This window comes from Haemorhous mexicanus, chromosome 14, assembly GCF_027477595.1.
Source record: "Haemorhous mexicanus isolate bHaeMex1 chromosome 14, bHaeMex1.pri, whole genome shotgun sequence".
Lineage (NCBI taxonomy): Eukaryota > Metazoa > Chordata > Aves > Passeriformes > Fringillidae > Haemorhous > Haemorhous mexicanus.
Genome location: NC_082354.1, coordinates 3,437,912 through 3,461,211, shown reverse-complemented (window position 1 = coordinate 3,461,211; position 23,300 = coordinate 3,437,912). Strand labels below are relative to the sequence as shown.

At 42.7% G+C, this 23,300-nt stretch overlaps 1 protein-coding gene across 1 annotated transcript in view; it reads left to right on the top strand.

Annotated features, from left to right (window-relative positions):
- The window catches only part of ABCB7 (ATP binding cassette subfamily B member 7), a 39,299-nt gene extending 18,171 nt beyond the window's left edge, over window positions 1-21,128 (top strand). Inside the window, exons 5-16 of the mRNA XM_059859729.1 lie at window positions 1,502-1,634; window positions 2,511-2,779; window positions 3,944-4,032; window positions 4,526-4,613; window positions 5,245-5,419; window positions 6,799-6,956; window positions 7,489-7,652; window positions 7,812-7,941; window positions 8,445-8,616; window positions 12,166-12,269; window positions 13,739-13,846; window positions 16,315-21,128. Of these exons, the coding sequence (XP_059715712.1) occupies window positions 1,502-1,634; window positions 2,511-2,779; window positions 3,944-4,032; window positions 4,526-4,613; window positions 5,245-5,419; window positions 6,799-6,956; window positions 7,489-7,652; window positions 7,812-7,941; window positions 8,445-8,616; window positions 12,166-12,269; window positions 13,739-13,846; window positions 16,315-16,533 (1,809 nt within the window). The 3' untranslated portion in view covers window positions 16,534-21,128. The remainder of the gene's footprint in view (window positions 1-1,501; window positions 1,635-2,510; window positions 2,780-3,943; window positions 4,033-4,525; window positions 4,614-5,244; window positions 5,420-6,798; window positions 6,957-7,488; window positions 7,653-7,811; window positions 7,942-8,444; window positions 8,617-12,165; window positions 12,270-13,738; window positions 13,847-16,314) is intronic.
- Window positions 21,129-23,300: the final 2,172 nt, after the last annotated feature.

The window sequence follows — 23,300 nt, the reverse complement described above, 5'->3', positions numbered from 1 at the left end:
ATTTAATTTACATTTTATTCTTTAAATCTGTAGTTTACAAAAATATTTTCAAAACCCATTACATGCAGTTTGTACCTTCCACTATTTGCCATAACTTGTAAAATTGGGGGTATTGGATCCTGGGACAGTCCTTAGTACTTCTGGAAGTCTGTCTTCCCCCTTGAATTTGGACTGAACTTAAGAATGATTTTATCACTCTTTTATCTCAAAATCTGGTTTTATCCAGTTAATCTACAGTTTTTCCCTGGGCTTTCAGCTCTGACAGATGTCCCTAAATACAATTGAGATCTAAGTGGGTATCCAAAACATTTGGTGGAGAGAGCTGAAATATCAGTATCAATCTGGTTTCTGTTTCTTGTTTCTTCTCATGTGAAATAATTTGTCATCTCCTCACAAGTTTTTTCCAAATACTAAAAAAAAAAGCCCAACCTTAAGCAAAGTCAACTTGCTGTAAAGTATTTTAACATCTGCTGTGATTGTCAGACTTAGGTCATAACATACTTGTTCAACTGCTAAAAAAGTTGTGGCCTTATTTTCAAATCTCAACAGTTAGTAGCAGTTTGAATTAAGAAATTCTATTAATTTTGTGAAGTTTGTCTGTAAATTGCCTTTCATGTTGGTATAAGTGACCAATGTAACAATGGTGCATTAACAAGGAATTTTTAGGTTTTCTGTGAGATTTTCCATTTTTTCTTGTGCTACAGTTGTGCAAATAAAAAACTGCTGAAGTTGGTGTGTTTACATATCCATCTGTTTGGGGTTTTACATCTAGAGGGGCCACCACTGTTGACACACTGGCTGATAGGTGGTGGATGTGACTTTTCTGTTTGAAAACTAATATTTGTACAGTAATTTGTAGTGTCTTATAGACTGTACAGAGAATCTTTTGTGCTGCTTTGCCAAACCCCGAGGTTTATGCTGACACCAAGTTAATATTTGGAGTGATGTTGCAAATGGGAAGCATTATTTCAATTTTAGGGGAGTATTAACAGAAACAAGGGAGGGGTTGGTTTATTTTCTTTGACTTCCCTGGAGCTTTGGTTTAATCTATGCCAGTGACCCAGTGTTAGCAAAGTGCAAGTGAGTGGTTTTCTGTGGAACAGAGCTTCTTCACACTGAATACTGCCAGCACCACAAAGATCAAACAGCTTCAAACGATGACACAGTTCAGTAGCACTGTGTGTGCCATGCAGTGGCTGCTGCTTGATTCATTTCCTGGGCTTGCCATGCTGTCCTGAGAGCTCAGCCTCACTTCAAGGGCCTTTGCAGTGTAGTTTGTTGAGGATAGAAATCCATATTTAAAAGGAGACAGTGAGAGAGACAAAGTAACCCTGCAGTCCCAGCAGCAAGGATTTAACATCCTACTTGAAATAAAGAGCCAACTCACCTGCACTAAGTGCTTAAGGACTAAATATAACAGGAGAGCAATTTCAGAAAAAAGTAGCCATGCTCCATACATGTTTTAATGCAAATGGTCTAACTGGTGTGCTCCTGCTTTCAGGCCATGAATATTTTGGTTCCCTTCATGTTCAAATATGCAGTGGACAGCCTCAACCAGGTGTCTGGGAACGTGCTCAACCTCGGCGACGCCCCCAGCACTGCGGCCACCCTGGCAACTGCTGTCCTCGTGGGCTGTGAGTGCCCTCCCAGTCCTGGCTGGGAGCTAAGGGTCTGCAGGCAGGGAGGGAGGGAGGGAGGGGCTCTGCAGAGCTCCTGCCCATTGCACTGCTGGGCATCACAGCTGGTTGGCAATCACAGAATCACAGAGTGCTTTGGGCTGGAAGGGACCTTAAAGGTCATCTGCAGGCAGGGACACCTCCCACTGTCCCAGGCTGCCCCAAGCCCTGTCCAGCCTGGCTTTGGGCACTGCCAGGGATCCAGGGACAGCCCCAGCTGCTCTGGGCACCCTGTGCCAGGGCCTGCCCACCCTGCCAGGGAACAATTCCTCATTCCCAGTATCCCATCCCTACCTGCTCTCTGGCAGTGGGAGCCATTCCCTGGGTCCTGTCCCTCCATGCCTTGTCCCCAGTCCATCCCCAGCTCTCCTGGAGCCTCTTTAGGCTCTGCAAGGGGCTCTGGGGTCTCCCTGGAGCCTTCTCCTCTCCAGGTGAGCACCCCCAGCTCTGCCAGAGCCCCCAGAGCAGAGGAGCTCCATCCCTCAGAGTGTTGGAACAATTTCATAGTTACACTGTGTTGATGTCTATTCCCAATATTCTCTGACCTTGCTTCTGGGATTCTAATTAAAAAATGAAATAATGCTTATAGAAATTATTCTTGATTATAAATCCTGCCCTTTCTTATAACCAGCTATAAAAAGAAACTGATTTAAATGTGTGCACAATGGTTTATAAATGAAAAATTGCATAAAGCTTGGGCCAATTAAGTATAAATTACCTTTGAACAAAAATTGTTGAAAATATATAAAGAATGAGTCTAGTGTAATTTCATGCATGAAGGGAAGTTGAAAATATAATTATTTTCATTTTGTAAACTTTTTCATTCCTTTTTAGATGGTATCTCAAGAGCTGGGGCAGCATTATTTAATGAAGCAAGAAATGCAGTATTTGGGAAGGTAGCTCAAAATTCAATCAGGAGGATTGCCAAGAATGTTTTCCTGCACCTTCACAACCTGGACCTGGCCTTCCATCTGAGCAGGCAAACAGGAGCTCTGTCAAAAACCATTGACAGAGGCACCAGGGGCATCAGCTTTGTTCTCAGTGCTTTAGTGTTTAACCTGGGACCCACAATGTTTGAAGTGGCTCTGGTCAGTGGAATTCTGGTAAGTGTGGTTTAGTCATTGTTGGAAGTGTCTCGTTTAGGAATGATGCTCTTACCAAAGTCTACTGAGTACTAATAATAATAATAATTGAATTTACAAGGTGGAAGCAACTACTTTAAAAGAGAGCAACCCATAGTTTTCAAATGTCTCTTGTTTTAAATAAACTTTTTTGAAATTATTTTCATATTTAAAGCCTCTCTTCAGCCAGTTGCATTTATGTGGACAGTTTTTAATGTTTTTTCTTCAGAATTGTTGGAAAAAAGATATCAGAAAAGTAAACTGTGCACACAGGTGTCAAATATACCCCGGGAATAGTGAGGAAACAGAATAAAAATGTTGTGGTTCAGTGTATTCAGAATAGAGCAGGGAGTGATTATTGGTTCTTTCCTGAATGCTGATCCGGACTTATCCAGAGCTCAAAAGTGAAAATTAGCTTTTAGAAAACAGGCTTCTCCTGCCAGGTTTTAAGCTTAATGCCCTGAAATTTAAACTTCTACAAAATAAATCACTCGTTCTGTCTTTGAAGTCAGGATCTTTGGGTGTTATTTGGGTGCAAAAATCTGAATCATGATTATGTATCTCGGTTTAAATTAAAAGCAAGAATCTTGTTCTGTTTATTGGCCTTTTTGGAAGGACTTAATCAAGTTTGAATGGAACAGTGAAATGCCTGTTGGGTTCCATTTTCTAACCAGTAGAAGTTGCAGACCAAGCTGGCTGTCAGCCAACCCTCCTTAGGGCTTTTCTCTCCTGATGTGCCCTGAAGTACAGAAAATGCTTCCTTAGTTGTTTTGCAGGGCCATTTATTTCTTCTTTTACAGTCCAGCTTTCTTTCAAAATCCACTGAAAAAGCACAGAAACACTTACTTGTGAAAACAGCACAAGCATCAGCAGCATTTATGTTTTATAATGTGAATAATAACTTTGCAGTATTATATACAGTAGCTCTTGGTTATTGCCTCCAATCTTTTCATCTAAATCCTTCTTGCTGCTTTCCTTTTGAGTTTAAGCCTTTATTTAGCCTTAAGCTGTTCAGAGCAGGGATTGTGTTGGGAGGGACCATCATTTCTTGTCTTAACGTTAGAATAGCTTAGTTGGAGACACCAGTGAAGTTTTGAAAACAATGATGATTCTTTTTTTTATAATTATTTGATTTTAAATCTGCAGTATTACAAATGTGGTGCTGAGTTTGCTTTGGTCACTCTGGGGACGCTGGGAGCCTACGCAGCGTTCACCATCGGAATCACACAGTGGAGGTAAGGCAGGCCCTGCCCTCACCTTCCTCAGGGTGCTCTCATGCCTCAGCCTGAGCTTGGGATGGTGCCTGCAGAGGCTGGACAAGATAAGGAGAGCAAAGTGGGTATTTATTAAAGGCCTTCAGTAGGTTCACCTTGGGCAGGTGGACACACCCAGGATGGGCGCTGGTCAGAAATTTTTCAGACAATTATAAATTTGGTCCATTTACAAATCAGGGGTTAATCCTCCAATTCCAGCTTCAGGCAATGAAGCCATATTCCTCCAGTTTGCTCCCCCCAATTCACTTCTGTTGATATTTTTGGGGCCTGAGGCAATAGAGTGTCCTTGAATCTCAGGCCTAGAGGAAATGTGTTGTCTGACCAAAATGTGAAGACAGTTAACTCACACTCTGGATGGAGTTTAGAGTTATACACTAATGCAGTGCAGGGTTTGACAAATACAAAAGCTAAAACCCTAAGGCATCAGTGACTGGATCAAACCTTCCTTTCTCAGGACAAAGTTTCGGATAGAAATGAACAAAGCTGACAATGATGCTGGTAATGCTGCCATTGACTCGCTCCTGAATTATGAGACTGTGAAGGTAAGGCCAGTCTTTACTACCAGGCTCTTTGTCTTGTTTCTGTCAGCCTTAGGGAAGTGAGTCATAGATTCATCTTTAAAGGGCTGCATATTTGGAGCACTAGCATATTTTTAAGCATTATTCATTTGAAGAGGAGTGCGTGGCATTGACAGAGTAGCAGGAAGGTTGTTAGCGGGGGCTGGAAAAAAAATCTCTTTGTTAATAAAGAGTGAGAAGTTTCTTTCATGGCTGAATCACCTTGACCATCAATTTCTGCAAAGAGTAAACTTAGTCTTGAGGAGGAGGTTTAGATTGGACACTGGGAAAGGTTCTTCACCCAGAGGATGCTGGGGTACTGAACAGGCTCCCAGGGAATGGGCATGGCCCTGAGGCTGCCAGGAGTGTTTAGACAACTCTGTCGGGCACAGGGTGGGATTGTTGGGGTGTCTGTGCAGGAGCTGGGCTGCATGATCCTTGTGGGTTCCTTCCAACTCAGGGTACTCTGTGATTCCTTCCTTCAATTGTGAGAACGGCTGGAGAGGAGCTCTGTGTGTGTCAGTGCACTCAGTCTGTTCATACTGGATTTTACAGGCACTTTAACAGTCCAACATGTTTGTCACTGTCACGTTTACCAGTTTTGTTTATATTGTAGTATTTCAATAATGAAAAATACGAAGCCCAACGGTATGATGAGTTCCTGAAGACCTATGAAAAAGCCTCCCTGAAGACTACCTCTACTTTAGCTCTCCTCAACTTTGGCCAGAGTGCCATATTTAGTGTGGGTTTAACAGCCATCATGGTGCTCGCCAGCCAGGGCATTATTGCAGGTAACTCACCTGTCTGGAAGCCTAAAATGAGTCTCCTCTACCTCAGTTCATCCACAACAGAGGTGTTAGTCTTAATTAACTGAGGGTTGATGTGATAGTTCATTTTGAGAGTTTTTGGTTGAGAGTTTTGCTTAAGTTTTGTCTATATATTTCTGGTTCTTGGAGTATTATTAATTCCATTGTATCTCTCTCTCAATCATACTATGATTTTATCAAAAACACTATAAAAGTTTAGCAGTTAAAGAAAAATCCCAAGAAAATGTCCCTTTAGGAAGTTTTTTCTTAAAGGTATTTGAAAGGCACTTCTATAGATAAAAATATTTCTGTGCACATTGTACAAAGATCCTTTCTTTTTGCCCTTCTCCCTTCCCATTTTGGCAAGACTCCATGTATGTATACCCCAGTGCTTTGTCTCCAGTAGTTTTCTTACCAATAATTCACTTTCCTTCCATTAATAAGGGCACATTATTAAAAGAATTGCTTCCATCTGTTCTACACTTGTCTAATTTACTACACAAAATAAAGCCTGCTTGATTAGGAAGACAGAGTACAAGCTTCAAATAGAGAATTGGGATGAAGCTCTGCTAAAGCAAGGTGGTTTTAGAGTAAAAATAATGATGCTTTAAAGACTGTTAACATCCACAAGTGTTTGAAGGACAGACCTTTATACCATGTGCTCTTTCTTGCATCTGCTTTGCCCTTTTTAAAGATGCCAGGGCAGGGAAGGGTTACACTGAACAGATCAGTCAGTAGGTGCAGTTTATAGCTGTTCTTAGGAAGATTTAGAATAGCTTGAAGCAGGATGGTAGACATATGGCTTTAAATCATCTTTCTGGGCCTGTTTCAGCTGAACTGACCTGCCACTTACCTTTAGCTGCTGTGACATCCTGAGCTTTCCCTTGATCAGCCTGTTTGATACTGGGCTGCCCAGAGGTTCTCAGTGTGTTTTAGCAGCTCTCTGGTACATACAGCTCTCTCTTGATCATAACTGAATCTATCATTTGGATTTGTCTGTAATTGTACTTAAGATTGTCTTTCCTGATTTGTGCTTCCATATATTATTTCCTTCCCTTTTAACTTCCTTAGGCCTCTCTGTGGATTTTACAGTCTGATGTTGCATGTGCTACTTGCCTTATTTGCCAGTGCTATTACATTGCACTTTTTAAAAGTGAAATCCACACAAATATTGCCATTCATTTCAGGCACCCCTGTATAGAATCTGGGAATGGATTCTGGGGTTTTGTTTGTTATTTAAACATCTGGGTTTAGAAATGAGATAAAAGAAATTAGGTTTAATGGACTTGATTCTTTCTTTTGGTGCATCCTAAAAGAAAAACCCTTCAAGTCTCCTTATTCTCTCACACCCCTTTTGTCTTAAGGCAGCCTTTCTGTTGGAGATCTGGTAATGGTGAATGGATTGCTGTTCCAACTTTCTCTGCCCCTGAACTTCCTGGGAACAGTGTACAGAGAGACAAGACAAGCCCTGATAGATATGAATACCTTGTTCACACTTCTCAGTGTAGATACCAAAATTAAAGTAAGTAGTAGCCTATTTTCCTAAAGTATCTGGGCATTTAGCAGGGCTGTTAGTGGCAATGCCATCATTTCACCGTGTTCTCATCTTCCAGGTTTAATTTCTATTCATGAAATAGTTGTTGTGTGTGAGGTTGCTGTTCTGCCTCTTCTTTAAGTGCAGTTACTGCAATAAGTTGATTTTTTTTTTCTTGCAGAGAAGCAAAAATTGCTTCATGGAAGCTGTGTTTGTGTTGAGATTTTTTTATTTAAGTATTCATGCCTCGTGCTTGAATTTTTATTGGTAATTAATGATGCAGAATATATTGCAAAAGAAGTTATGAGGCAGAGTGATTACAGCAGGAATTTTTACCTCCTTTGGGGAAAAGGAGGAGCAAACCAATGTCACTTGTGCAGCAACTTATGATTATTTTCCACATATCTGAGCTGGAGTGTCTGTTTGCCTTTTTTTGAGATGGGAAAGGGACTGTTGAGCTTGTTGAAGTGTTGGAGGTAATTTTTGGGCAGCAGATAAAGTGGAATTCTTCTTTTCATAGGACAAAAAGCTGGCTCCACCCCTGAAGATCACCCCCCAGACTGCTTCCATTGCCTTTGACAATGTGCATTTTGAATACCTGAAGGGGCAGAAAGTCCTTGCTGGAGTGTCCTTTGAAGTCCCTGCAGGAAAGAAAGTGGCCATTGTAGGAGGTAGTGGGTCAGGGTGGGTAAATGGACTAAATATGCCAATCAATGCAGAATTTAGTTTCTTAAATGTGGTGCTGCTTGTGTTTGCTTTTTATTGTTTGTACATCATTCCCGATTGGAGATTGCAAATTGCAAACCAGTTTGTAACATTAACTTCAATTCTTTTCAATTCCAGGAAAAGCACCATTGTGAGGTTATTATTTCGTTTCTATGAACCTCAGAAAGGAAACATTTATATTGCTGGACAGAACATCCAAGATGTCAGTTTGGAAAGTCTGAGAAAGGCAATAGGAGTTGTGCCTCAGGTATGCCACATTTCCTTCTCCCCAGACAGTCCATGGGAACAGTAATTCTAGTCTGTTGTAGCAGTGATTTGCAGTATCTGGCACTGTTCAGTGAAGGCCACTCCTAATGTAGTGGTGTTGCATGGTGACTTTCAAAGGAACTAGACATTTTTCCCCCAGGAAATATTATGGTTTTCTATGCATCATCATATAGATCCAATTTCTGAAATGCGTTTAAGCCTCCCCATGAGAAGCTGCCTCCAGCTTTAAGTGATTTAGCTTTATAGTTGATTACCACCCGTAATGAGTTAGCAAAGTGGTGAAACTATGCATGACATACATATTTAGGACACAAAATATATTAATGCCTTTTTTGGGAAAAGAAATGTCCCCGAACACTTTTACCTTCACACTGTGTAAAGAAAAATACAAGCTGTTCTGTATTGATTCTTTCATGGGCCAGGGGCAGTTCTGAAGCTGATGTTCATGATTTCTTATTTCAAATGTGCTTCCCACCAATGCAGGATGCTGTTCTCTTCCATAACACCATCTACTACAACCTGCTCTATGGCAACACAGAGGCCACAGCAGAGGAGGTGTATGCCGTGGCCAAGCTGGCAGGGATCCACGATGCCATCCTGAGGATGCCCAATGGCTACAACACCCAGGTTGGGGAGCGAGGACTCAAGCTCTCAGGTTGGCTCCCAGCTTCTTTGTATCCCTTTTGCTGCCTCAAAGTTTCATGCAGAGTTTAGTCCTCAGGTTTGCTTTTAGTTTATTTAGCTTATAACACAGAATCATTAAGGTGGGAGAAAATCTCCAAGATCAAGTCCAGCCTTTGAGTAAATCCCACCATGCCCACTAAACTGCACCACCAAGTGCCACATCCATTCCCTTTTGACTTCCAGGGATGGTGACTCCACCACTGCCCTGGGCAGCCTGATCCAATGCACGACCCTTCAGTGAAGAAATCTTTCCTATCATCCAGCCTGAACCTCCCCTGGCCCAGCCTGAGGCTGTTCCCTCTCCTCCTGTCCCTATTCCCTGGAAGCAGAGCCTATCACCCCCACCCCCCCTGCTGTCCCCTCCTGTCAGGAACTGTGCAGAGCCACAAGGTCCCACCTGAGCCTCCTTTTCTCCAGGCTGAGCCCCTTCCCAGCTCCCTCAGCTGCTCCTCACAGGACTTATGTTCCAGACCCTTCCTCAGCTCCATTCCCTTCTCTGGACACTCTCCAGCCCCTTAATGACCTTGTAGAGAGGAGCCCAAAATACCTACCTGTAAAGGCTGAATATTAGTATGAAGGTCTGCAGTTTAAGGCAGCTGTAATCTGCAAGATGTTCAAACAAATGTATTTTCAGGGGATTCTGTTAAATGAGGTTTTAAGTGAGGCTGGTGGTGCATCTAAGTAAAAATGATTTTTCTCATGATCTGTTTGGGTAGTGGACTAGAATTGGGAACTTTGTGTGTTTTGAGGGATGCAGTGGGTGCAGACAGAGGTGCTGCCTGTTGCAGAAACAGTTCTGAGGGGGATTTCTTCCTCTGCAGCTGCTGCAGTCAGGAGTCCTGGTGCCTTTGAAAAAGGGGGTCAGAGGGTACAGCCTGTACCCAGAACGTGAGTGCAGGAGAAAGTGTGCATGCTGCAGAAGGGGATTATGCAGAGACCTAAAAGGGAAATAAAGTATGTGAAGCACAGATCTGGGTGAGGGAATAGAAGGTGCTAAATAGGTACTGGCAGAACTGAAGAGAATCGTGCTAACAATGAAAGATTTGTCTTATGCTGCCTGTCTCCCCACACTCATAATTGCTGGAAAGAGGATTTGACTGACAATAGGTTTGAAATGTCTTGGTGTTGATAGAAGAATACAATGGTTTCAGTTGGAGGGAATCTTCTAAAAATCATCTAAACCAACCCTCCTGCTGCAAGCAGGGGCATCTTTCACTAGACCAGCTTGCTCCATGCCTTAACCTTATGTTGAGGTTTAGATTGGATTTTAGGAAAAATTTCTTCACCCAAAGGTTTGATCAGGCTTCTTGGGGCAGTGGTGGACTCCTCGTGCCTGGAGGGATTGAACAGCTGTGTGGATGTGGCACTTGGGGACATGGGTCAGTGTTGACCTTGGTGGCTGGGGGAATAGTTGGGCTCCATGGTCTTGTGGGGCTTTTCCAACCTACATGATTCTGTGTCCCTTTCTGAGTCTGGAGCATTGTGTGTGGGTGTGCTGGAGTTTCCTCCTGACCTCGTGACTCCTGTAACAGAGCCTTTCTGAAAATGGGTTCTGCCTTTCCTCCATCCTTCAGTTTGTGCTGCCCCTGGGATGGTCATAAGCAGCCACCTGCCAGTACTTCCACAAAGGTGGTGTTGAGAAAGGTAAGGGAATTGTGTTCTTTTACTGCTTTGTGTGTATTTAAAGAAGAAAGAGTATGTAACATACTCAGGAGAAAGACAATGGAATTCTTTTGAGCTCTGAATAAGCATCTGCCACTGAAAGAGCAGCTTCAATTTCTTATTTTCAACAATTAGGTGAATATTGACAAATACCAGTGGTAAACAAGCTTCAGGAATGTGTGCAGCCAGGGTGCAGGAGTCTCAGGCCAGTGCTCTCAGAACCAGTGTCATTGTTCAAAGGATTGGAGATATCAAATGGAAAGCTCTGAGTTCCTTCAGTGGCCCTGTAAAATGCCACTGCTAATTGGAATCTATAGTTCTCTCAATAGTAGATTGGCTCCCTAAATTCTTATAAAGATATCTATTGGATTCATTTCAGAATCAGTTTGTGAGGATTTTTTAAGTTGGGTGAGGCTTCCTCAAGTCTAAGGAGAACACAAAGTCCTGCTTTGTTCTGTTATTTTGTGGCAGGAACAGGGTGAGTAAAAGCTGCGTGAATTGAAGTGATTCTCTTTAAAATCCAGGGGTGCACAATGGAAAAACAAGATTTTAGCTGCAATGACAGATTTGCCAATTTAAGTGATGACGTAGCATTTCGTGCAGTTCTTACTGTTCTCAAGGATTGATTCATCAAGAGTAAAGAGTGAAAAACAAGTTGTTTGGGTTGCTCCAATTAGAGCCCACATCAGTGTTGGCTAATAGATGTGTAATAGGCAGAGCTGCAGCAGCCCCAAATCCCTGACTCTGTGAATGGAACAGTTTCTGTGCTGCTGCCCTAAGTGTGAATGGGGAACAACATTCCCTGCAAATATGGGGGATCTGGTTACTGAAATGTGTCTTTCAAATGTGGATATTGGCAAGCTGTGAGTTTTGAAGATGCTGTACAGGGGAGGGAGGGAGAGCACACTAAAACAGACTGAGTAAATCATACAGTTCTAATTGCTCCTGAGTTCTGCCAAAGACAGTTTAAAATGTGAACTGCAGCATTACCACCAGCCTTTTAAATGGTTTATGAAAGCATGTTCTCTCCTGATAGGAATGGAACATTAACAAGAGTATAATGGTATTAAATGGAATGTTTTGAAGTCTTGCATAAAACAAAGGAGGACAAGTGCACAAATGTGACGTGTTTGCGTCGCGTACCAAATGTTTAGCAGATTTTAAGTTCTCAAATGCACCTGTTTTCCTGTCTGTAAAAGTTGCCCTGAGTTATTCTTGAGTAGATGTTGGCTGTAAGAATTGTTTAGGAAGGAAACTAGTCTGAAACTGGGTTATATCAGAAACCACCAGGCTGCAGATTGCAGGCTGATGGTGGTTTTCAATATAATATTAACTGTTCTTGAGTGAAGTCTGCCATTATGGGGTGGGAAGTTGGATGAATATCAAGGAGAGACCTGAAGGACACAATGTGTGAGCAAGATGCCTGAAATCCAATGCAGCAGGTGTGGAGAGAGCAGTGGTGAGATAAAACTGGATTTGTGTGTGCGGAGTTACTGGATGGAGCAGAGCTTAGGCCAGGTGAATGGGCTCCTACTCCCAGGTGTACAGAGTGAGTAATTGTACAGCATTGTTACTCACCCGTGTCAGACTCTTGCCTTGGAGCAGATACAAAATAGTTCTCTGTCCTTTTCCAAAAGGATGAGCAATCTTGAATCACTAAATTTACCAGGGAGCAGGAACTTGTGTGCTATCTTATGTAACATGTCAGGCATTTGTCAGCAGTGACTCTGATGTCTGTTAAAAAGAGGAGAAAAAACCCAACAACCAACCCTCCAAAATCATGTCTGCTGTTGAATTTAGACTATCACAATTGTAACTTAATCTTTTTTCTTTTTTTTCCTCTTTCCCCCTCATTCAGGAGGAGAAAAGCAAAGAGTTGCAATTGCAAGAGCAATGTTAAAGGAGCCACTTATTTTTCTCTATGATGAAGCCACATCATCTTTAGATTCAATTACAGAAGAGGTAAATTGAGAAAAAATTCTAGAATTTAGGTGATACAATTATGTTAATTCTGATGCTTTTCCTTGTTCTTTTCCTCTCAGAATTGTGTTCTTTTTCAAGTGTTTTCTCAGTATTATTAAGAGATGCTGTGTTTAAGCTGTTGTCCTAAAGCATGGAGCAGAGATGCTCCAATCCATGTACCTGGAGAGAGTGAGGGATATCAGCTGTCTCTGGGATATTTTCTGTTTCCACTCTGGAAGTCCCATTCACCTTGACACATTCATCCCTTAAAGCTGGTGCAGGTGGCCATGAAAAAATCCCTCTGAAAAGTTGAGACATAATGCAGGACAAACCCCCCTGGTTTGTTGTGCAGCAGATGCAGGTGATGTAGGTATGACCTGCAGTGCTGGTGTTCATTTGTGGTCATTCCACAGGAAGGGCTGTGCCATGGATGTGGTGACACAGTGACAGGAGCTGCATCAGCCTTCATAACAACATCTTTGTTTAAGCACAAAACTCTCAGCACCAGCAGTAATTCCCCAAACTGATGTCATCAAAAATGAGCTAAGCTGCAGCTCTGTTCACTTATGCAGATTGAGTGAATTTATTGACCTGTAATCACTAAATTATTTTATTTTCCAGATGCAAAGAATCCAGAGGATGAACTGTACATCCATATAGCACAGCTCTGAAATGTAGCACAGCTTCCTCGTGGGCCAGAAATGTCCACATCACACTGAGTTCTCAGATTTTTCCTCTCTTGTTTTGCTGTGTCTGTGCAAGCAAAGCAGAAAGTTTCAGAGTAGAAATGCACTTGGAAGACAGCAAACGAAAATGAGGCTTTTCCACAAGAGTATGCCTGGAAATGGAAATGTTTTCTGATAAAAATTTTCAGAGAAATAAAGTGGACACTTCACTTATGGTAGTGAGGGCACACATTCCCCATCAGTGCTCCTTGCAGAGGGATGAGGTTTGGAAGGTGGCATAGAGCTCACATAGGAAACACCGGATAGACAGATGGATAATTCCCAGAATTGCTCTGCCTTTGTTCCACATTAGCATAATACTGAGAGGGGTTTTTTTCTTGAACAATCATGGGAAAGCATTAATATTACAACCACGAGGAGTTCTTATTTTCAGATGCTTTTACTGCTGTTTGCTGCTTGTGTCGCATGGCTCCATGGGGAAGTTTTTCCTGAAATGAAGTGACACTTCTCTTCCTTTGTCCCTGGGGATAGCTGTGTTTTTCTGTGAATACAAGCTTTTTTTTCAGTCTGAGGCTTTAGCAAAACCACAGATATTTCATGTTTGGGACTCTTCAGTTTCTCCTGTACATACTCGTGGCTGTTTGTTATTGGGAAGCCGTAGCAGTACCAGAGATGATTTTCAAAACTTATTTACAGTAATTTGCATATTTCCAGCAGCATTTTATTTCCCCTCCTCTCACTTAGGAGTGTGTAAGAGTTTGTGTCTATTGCAATATCTTGCAGAACATTCTCAAAGCCATGAGGGACATGGTGAAGCACCGGACGTCGATTTTCATTGCGCACAGGTTGTCCACGGTGGTGGATGCAGACGAGATCATCGTGCTGGATCAGGTGAGGGCTCACCTGCTGCTGTGGGATATTCACATCATGTCAGGGTTTGGTTTAGGGCCTCTGTGTGTCCAGTTTGAATTGTTGCATTCCCACCAAGCTGCTGTAAGTTTTTTCTTTGGAAATGAGCCATGTTTGAAAATTCCGACCCAAGCTTGGCATGTGTGACTGTCTTGTATATTGTTATTTTTATGCCTTACTGTTGCACGTTTTTGATCTAATTTTTTGCATGCTTCTGTCATTTGAAGTTTCCTGATGTGTTTCCCCAGTTTGTGCTTCACTCTCATTGCTCAGGGTCTGTTTTTCACATACATCCATTTTTCCTCTTAGTGGAAAGAGAGAGGACAGCGTGTTCTGTTTCCATGCAGATAGAACTATTGCAGGATTGTTCAACCTCATTATGTTAAAAATCTCAGCACCATTCTCTGTTGTACCTGTAGAAAAGTGGGATTTTTCCCTTTCTGTAGGCTTCTTTTCTAAGAAAAAGCCAACATGTCTCAACATTTGATTCCCTAATATCAGTGTTCAGCTGTTACCTCATACTCATCCAAAGTCCATTTTTTCTCCATTATCCGTATCTGGCAAGAGATTTAAAATAAACAAATGTCCTTAAGATAACTTCATAATTATTCTTTTAACTGATAATGCTGAAAGTACAGTGCTCTAATCTGCTGATAATAGATGGTAAATTTATCTCTGAGTTAATTTTTATCAGTTGCTATTTATAAGCTTGTGCTCATAGGTGTCTTTAGTGACTTAAAATACACATCTACAAGCAAATAAATTATTCTTACACTACATTCAGTGATTTCAGGGACAATTAGAACCATATCTTTATGAAATAGTGACATTTGCTACACAAAGCTCAGCTTTATATGAATCTCAGGATGAAGTAGTGGAATAAATCAGCTGGAGTGCTCCATGGAGTTTTTATTTGTTTTTGATCTGCTTTGTCTTTTCAGCTTTTGCTGAAAAACCCTCTCCTAAGGTGTATCCTTCCTACAAGTGCACGTTAAAACATCTCACAAACATTTTGTAACGTGTCACAAGGCAATTGGCAGCTTTTTGTTTTCCATGCAATTTTTCACAGCTTCCTGAGAGTGTGTTTTGTGTTGTAGTGTAACTGTTAAATTAAAAATAAAAGCACAGCCTCGAACTGTGAGGGAGCCTGGGTGCTTCCTTTGCTGAAGGATGGAATTGTGGATGAGGGAGACAGTCTGCCTCTGCCATCCCAGCAGGATTGATGTGTTAGCAGCCAGATAAATAAGGCTCAGGAGCAGGGATGACACAGGGTGATTGTGGCTGGTTTTGCTTAGCAATGGTAATCAGGGAATCACAATTCCAGCACCTTTGCTGAGGTAAAATCAGAATCATTCCTGGGTGAGTAAATGTTATAGTAATGATACAGATCCTGATGCTGTGGAGCTGAGCAGAGAAGTTCCATTTTTAGGATTGGTCAAGACTTACTAAAAAAAGCCATAATTCAAAACCTGGTCTCTGCTCCAAATTAATCACTTAAAGAATTTATGTAAATTCTGCAGTTCTGTTGATGAAGTGTATGTTTGTTCAAATTCCACTGGCATAACTACTAATAGAAGTGCCAAGATCCAAATTTTTTCCCAGCTTGTCCATCAGCAGATGTCACAAGGAGGTAGATTTAATTGTAGATCAGAATTTAGAACTGATATCAAATCCATGTAGTTGTCTGTATAATGAGAAGGAAAAGGAGCTGGAGAATGAATTAATGTATCAGTTTAATTTGAAGTCAGTGAATGTGTCTCTCAAACTAGAAAATTAGTTTGGTTTTTTGAAGAGTGATGTATTTCTCTCTAGGGTTGGAGTTCTCATGGGATGCTCCTCTCCAACTCTTCCTTTCCATGCTGATAGTCAATAAATCATCTCTGCTCCTGAGAACAGCCCAGAGAGCTGAACTGCTCACACAGTTTTCATGGTGGTGATTGCAGGGACACAAGCTACAGAGCACCCATAAAAGCACAGTTTACACTAATTGTTTTCAGGATTTGATCTTAGATGTGCTTTGCTTGTCTATTATAAACCCCTCTCTGTCTGCTCTTCTCTTTTAGCTTCTTCCCCTGTGTTTGTTACTGAGCAAAGATAAATCCCTGTTTATTTTGGTACATTCATGTCACCTTTGCAGGAGTAGTTGAACACCTTGCTCCTCATAGAGGTCCACATTTACTTTAGATAACTCCTCCAGTCTAGACAGGAAGCTTTCCATGTTGGTGGTCTTTAGATTTTGCGCCTGCAGTCCGAGAAGAGCACAGCTCCTTGTTTTCAGCTGGCAGTGCCCACACAAGTGAGTGCACTGTGCAGTCAATCCTTCCTTGCTGTTTCAAGCTCTTCCTCACTAATAACTGCTCCAGTCCATACTGTGAAACTGTGGTCCATAGGCTGGCCTGTCGTTAAAGATCTGGGAATGTGGATTCCTGACTTCTGCCCTTGTTTTGCAGGGTAAAGTTGCAGAACGAGGCAGGCACGCAGAGCTCCTGGCAAACCCCAGCAATCTCTACTATGAGATGTGGCACACACAGAGCAGCAAAGTGCTCCACAGTCACAACCACCCAAACTGGGAACAGAGAAATAGCCACACATCCAAAGAGGAGGAAAGGAAGAAGCTAGAAGAAGAAATTATCAACAGTGTGAAAGGTTGTGGGAACTGTTCATGCTGAATAGGATCCTGGATCTTGTATAGCAGGTTAAAAATGCACAAGAATACAGTGAAATACAGCTCTTGGTTTTTTTAAGTCAGCATTCAAAAACTTCTGGGTTTTGCAATTTTTGGATTTTACAGTTTCACAGAGGGACATAATTTCAACCAAAGGAGTTCTATTTTTGCATCTTTAGGAATCTCTAATATTCAGTGGCATCTGCAAGAGCTGAGCTTTTTCAAAAACTTTAAACTTCCCAACCAAGGGTGTAATTTATGGCAATTTTTAGGCACTGATAAATTCTCCTGGTAGTTGCCTGATGTGGATTATTAAATTGTAAACAGATTTGTCCTTGATTTACATTATTTCTCATCATTGATGGTTGATAAATGCGTCATGTTTTAATTGTAATTGGGCTAATTTGAACTCATTTGCTAGTGAGGAAAATGCCTTTTAAATTCTTCAGTGGTGTTCTGGTTTAAAATCTTCCTTGTAGAGAGTAAGAACAGCCTCAACAAAATATTAGACTTCTAGCAGCAAACTAAATATTGGAATTACCCCTCTCACCTTTCAGAAGCACCTTTCATACTGCACTATCAGGAAATGGATTGGTATTATTCTAAAGGAAAACTAACAGCATTTTTAAGTGAAAAATGAACAAATCCAAGTTCAGGATTCTGTATCCTCAGCATCTGCTGTAGTAGTCAAAGCAGAATGAAGTTGCTCTTTCTAGTTCAGCCATGGTCTTAGGGAGCAATTAAGATTCAATAAAGACTTCCATAAATTTCTATTATCTCATTAATGTATGAGAAAATGACCTGGAAAATGCTGAAAGCATTGCTGTAATAATCTCCTCATTTCAACAACCAGAACTTCTCCACTGGGAGGAAACCTCAGTCTTTGGGATGTGCAGGACACTGGGGTTGTGTCAGGTTTGGGGGGGGCTGCAGGGGTCACATCTGGGAGAAGGTGCCAGAAGCTTCCCCTGTGTCCAGCAGAGCCAAGGCTGAGCACATCACCAGCAGGGCAGTGCACTGCTGGGATCACAGATTTGGGAAGGGAGGAAAAGCCTTGTAAGTGTAAGAGCAACTGCAGCCAGAGAGAGGAGTGGGAAATGGGAGAGGAGCAGCCCTGCAGACACAAGAGCAGGGAAGAAGGAGGGACAGGAGGAGCTCCAGGCACTGGAGCTGAGATTCCCTGCAGCCCATGGGGGTCCACGATGGAGCAGAGATGCACCTGCAGCCTGGGAAGGAGCCCTGGATGGAGCAGAGATGCACCTGCAGCCTGGGAAGGAGCCCTGGATGGAGCAGAGATGCACTGCAGCCTGAGAAGGAGCCCTGGATGGAGCAGAAATGCACCTGCAGCCTGGGAAGGAGCCCTGGATGGAGCAGAGATGCACCTGCAGCCTGGGAAGGAGCCCTGGATGGAGCAGAGATGCACCTGCAGCCTGGGAAGGAGCCCTGGATGGAGCAGAGATGCACCTGCAGCCTGAGAAGGAGCCCTGGATGGAGCAAGGATCCACCTGAAGCCTGGGAAGGAGCCCTGGATGGAGCAGAGATGCACCTGCAGCCTGAGAAGGAGCCCTGGATGGAGCAAGGATCCACCTGCAGCCTGGGAAGGAGCCCTGGATGGAGCAAGGATCCACCTGAAGCCTGGGAAGGAGCCCTGGATGGAGCACGGATCCACCTGAAACCTGGGAAGGAGTCCATGCTGGAGCCAGGGGGATGTTCCCAGAGGAGCCTCTGGGGGAAGCCCACCCTGGATCAGGCTCCTTGCAGAACCCATGGGGAGAGGAGCCTGTGGTGCAGGAGGTTTGCTGTGACCCCGTGGGGGACCCACCCTGGAGCAGCCTTTTCCTGAAGGACTGCATCCTGTGGAAGAGGACACATGGAAAAAAACCCATTGAGGCAAGGGAAGAGAATGAGGAGGAAGGAGCAGCAGGGACAAAAGTGATGAACTGACCACAGCCTCCATTCCCCACCCCCTGCACTGCTTGGCAAGAGGGGGGAATTCTGAAGTGAAGTCGAGCCTGGGAATAAGGCAGGGATGGGAGGAAGGTGTTTTAAGATTTTGTTTCATTTTCTCATTACCCAACTCACACTTCTAATTTGCAGTAAATGAAGTTCATTTCCCCAAGTGGAGTCTGTTTTGCCCATGACAGTAATTGCTGAGTGGTCTCTCCCTGTCCCTGCCTTTCATTGTGTTCTCTCCCCTGCCCAGCTAGGTGGGCACCAGCATCCAGCCACGGTCATCCCACCACAACAGGGTTGTATTTTTAGGCCCTGTCTCTCCAGGGAAGTTCACCATCTCTTTAGCACGAGCTATCCTGGTGTAATTCTTCATGTTGAATTGAAGAATTAAAATCTTTCTCTTGGATGCTGAAAAATAACTTTGTTATTTCTGAGGAATTACACTTGTACAATTACATTGATATAATTACATTTGTAAATCAGATGCGAGATTTCTCAGTGTGGGCACTAGGGAAGGGCTGAATTTGGTGCTTGTGGAAATTTAATTGCAAATAGAGTTATTTTTTTGTTATACCCCTCCCCTACAACTAAAAATAGGAACATAACTTAAAAGGAGTGAAACCTTTTCTAGTTACTTGTTTTCTCTCTCTTAAAATGATGGATGAAAAACCAACCTGGCATCAATCTTCAGTTAAAAATTATTCCAAAAGCATTTTAATTTTCATCCTTGGAGTGCAGAATCAAAGTGAAGTCCAGTTAATGTAGTGGCAGTGCAGAACTCCAGCTTACAACCTTCCCTTTATTTTACCTAATTGTCTCCTGGTTGAGCTGCTGACAGCAGTGAGGGGACTGTAATGGTGCAGTTATCTCCCAGCTGCCAGAAATAGCAAAGGTTTATTGAAAATCTTATTTATGAGGAATCTCCCTTTTCCTGCATTGTGACAAACCCCAAACTACGGCTCTTCCCCTGCTCTGCAAGAGCTGATTTTGGAATTAATGTGTCTGCTGTTCATGCAGCAGGTAACAGGCAAAAGCTGTAAATAGTAATATTGCAATCCTAAGATTGTTTTCCTTTTGACACAAAGATGAGAAATTACTCTGGTCTGAAATGTGGAGGGAAAGGGCTTTTCTCAGTGAAAAGGTTTCCATGTTCCAGGGCTTGGACATCCCAGAAGGGTGCCCAGAATCAGGAATTGTCTGTGAAATGTCTGGAATCAAAACCCACTTTAATGCCAAGCCTGATTGTGTTTGTGAGGGACAATTTCAGATGAAAGCTGATGGAATTATCACTGGGGATGGACTTTGCAAGGACTGAGAGTCTTGGGCGTTACAGGTTTAGAATGAGGATGGTTTTCAGGTGGTAAATGCCAGGAATTATCAACAATTGTTTAAATCTGTAGGGTTTGCAGGTCTAAGGCCATTACCTGTCTCTGCCATCCTTTTGGTGCCAGTGGATGTGCTGCAGCTCTGTCCAACTTCAAATGGAATGACAGGAGGGAACTCTGAACAAAGGCAGGTCCTAAACCAAGAGGCTGCTCATACAGTAGAATATGTATTTTAAAGAAGTTCACTGAGTTTCTGGAGATGACTGAAAACTTTCTCGTGTCTTGGAATTGCTGGGTAAACTTTCCTGGCTTGGTGGTGGCTGTATTGGGGTGAGTTGTTATGGAGAAGCTGCAGCAATACTGGGTGAGTCTCCTGTCTCCTGCAGAGTCAAACTTGTGCTCTTTTTATCTTTTTCATTTAAATGTTGAGGTTTTTATTCCTGTACTGTGACTCCAAAGTGTCACCACTGAAGCAGATGCTTAAAGCACTGAATGGGAGAGTGGTGGCTTTGGAGAGACTCAGTGACCCTTGGGACAGTCTGCCTGGCACCTCTCAGAAAAGCCTTACAATTCTCACAGAGACAGATTGATCTGGGGGCTCTCTCCCAGCCTCAGTGGATCTTGGTAATTCTGCTCTGCTGCAAACTGAAACATCCCTTTTCTAAACAGCAGCTTTTCATATTCTGGACTCGTAGCTGGTTGTTGTTCAAAATTCAAGTTATCTACTCCCATTATAAAATCTTTGCCTGCAATTTTAGAGTAGAAAAAGACTTTTTTTTTTCCTCTTCACTTTCTGTTTTTAGAGGAAATGTGTTTGTAGAAAATGGACTCTAAAAAGGGGCTGCTGCTTGTAGTGTGTAGTGATCTTTTAACTGTGAACTTAGAGAAATCAATCCTAATTTCCATGTAAAAACTTTTTAGGCTCAGGATATCAAGTCACAACACACAAATTTTGGGCTATTTTAACCTCTAAGTTAGGAAACTTAACGAGTTATTGGCAGGGAGGTTGTGCTTTTTCCAAGTGGATGTTCAAAGCTTACTCCTTGCAGATGTTCCCTCAGGTTATCTCTGCTCTTCTGTTCCATGGAGGTATGGTTACCTACCTACATCTCTCAACACTGAGATTTTGTTCAAGTTTCTTTTCAGAATGGAAATGTAAAACTTACATTGTACAGGAAGGTGACATGTTCCAGAACAACAAAGCTCAGCTGAGATGAGATTGTGTAACCCTTCTGCTGGAAGACTCCTTACCCCACTCCTGTCCTTCATCTGTGTGTAGATAATTCTTACTAAATAAAGGATTTATCTTTGTGAATAGAAATGGCTGTCCTGTCACAACAGCTCTTCCAGTTTTGCAGCAATTCCCAGAGGAAACAGTCACTGCTGTGGAATGTGAGTCTTAATTCAGCAATTGTTTGTGGTGCTCGGTGGTGCCAGTGGAGCAGGTAACCAATCCCGGGGTGTGGGTTGGCATAAGGTGGCTGAATTCCAGTGATCCATCGGGATGAGTTCATGGATCACACCTGGATTCTGCCCCCCCTCAGCATTCACACCCCCTGCATGTGTGTGTGGAGCTGCAAAAGGAGGTGAGGAGCTCGTGTTGGCTGCATCCCCCTGATGGGAATGAACGTGCTGGTGAGAAGCCTGACTGTGTCTTTCTTTAAAACACTGTTTTTATCTTAACATGTGCTCAGTCAAAGGAGAGCAGTTTTAAGAATCTGCTTGAACCCTTGACATGACAGTGTAATCACTGACTGGATTTCTAATTGCAGCTGTAGCTCATTATCAAAGCAGAATGCAGGAAACATTTATTATTTTATTATTATTAATTACTGCACTGCATTGTATTGATCTGAGCCACGACAGCCACTGTCCTGCTGTCACTGAGCTCTCTGAGGTTGTGCACAGGGCATGGTGCAGGATGGATGGATGGATGGCAGATCCTCGAGCAGCCTGGCGTCTTTCAGGTCTGACTGGATGAACTTTTAGCTGCTGATTCTAAGTGTTCATGGATGGAAGGACAAGAGGTAAATTGTAGATAGATATATAATAATGTATAGAACAGACAGACTTCTTGACTTTAGTGGATAAATCTAGTGTCTTTATAAGAAAATCCTTAAATGGTTAGTTCTTGAAAACTATCTTTTAAATTCCTCCCAGGTGACTTTTGACCCTTCTGCAGATGTTGGGACTAAACTCAGAGAATAGTCTTACCCAGTCTGGAAAACCAGCAGAAACCTTGAGAGAGGACTTCTCCAGAGGCAGGTCTTCAGGCTGGGGTGTGGGATCTCCTTCAGGTGAGAAGTGTCAGTTGTACTCAATGGCACAGTGGATTTATTAGTTGAAAGAAAAAGAGCCAAAATGCTTTACTGGTGTCTTTGGGCAGAATTTAAAACAGCATCCCCAAAGCTGAAAGAGTCATGTAACATCTCAGCTCCCCCACATTAATTTCCAGTTTCTAATGCCCTTTATAAAATTGTCACGTAAAGCATTTTAAGTCACAACAACATAAACTTGTAAAGCTCTCAGCCTTGTGCTAGAGAGGGAAAAGAAGACAAGTTCTTCCCCTCTATTATGGAGAAGAATAAAGAGCCTGGAGCAGAATACATCAGGTGGTGGGGTGTCTTTGAGTGCCTTGTGCAGGGCTCTGCAGGTGTCAGCTGAAGATTTTACTGGCCTTGTACACACACCAACAAACATTTAGAAAAGTGAGACTGAAGAGATGGAAAGATTCCATATTGCCCTTGTCAGAGAAAATGCAATGTGAAGGTCAGTCTGCAGTTGGGAGGGAACCATTCAAGAACAGCAGTGGAGGAATGGGCCGTGAGCTTTTAAAGCATGGAAATGCTTCTTCATGTGTTTGCTCACAGAGTTGTAAAAATCTTTATTTCTTCAGTGAATTGAAAATCTCCCTGGCTTTTGAAGAACACAGATAAAAGATTCAGCTTATTTACAATTAAAACCAGGGAATGTTCTCTGGGGAAAACAGTGTTTGCAGAATCTGTAAAAGGTGATGAGTGATAGCGCGTGTCGATGCTGCTACTTGCGATTGCAGGAACGTAGGATACTTGGCAGGATACAAGGGAGGGGGAAGAGCACAAGGCACAAGTATTTTAGGCTGGAGTTATTCCTTCTGCCTTGTGGAAATTGCTTCACTTCAAAGCCCACACAAGGACTATGATGGTAACACACACACACAATGTTTCTGAAATCTACAGGGTAAAAATTAATGACCTGATGTTGTGCAGTACAGAGGCTTTTTTATAAAGAAAATTTTTTTTTTACAGTAGTTCAGTGTCAGAGGAAGGGAAATGCAAAGTGCAGAGCTTGGGTTAGTGGAGAAGGAAGATCTCCATTCAATCCCTTCACTCCCAACAGTGAGTGCTAATCTGGGCCCTGCGTCACGGTGGCCACGTGAAGGGGCCCCTTGGGCTTTGTGTGAGAGCTGATCTCTCCTCCTTGGCCATGACCTTACCTTGTGCCTCATCTTCCT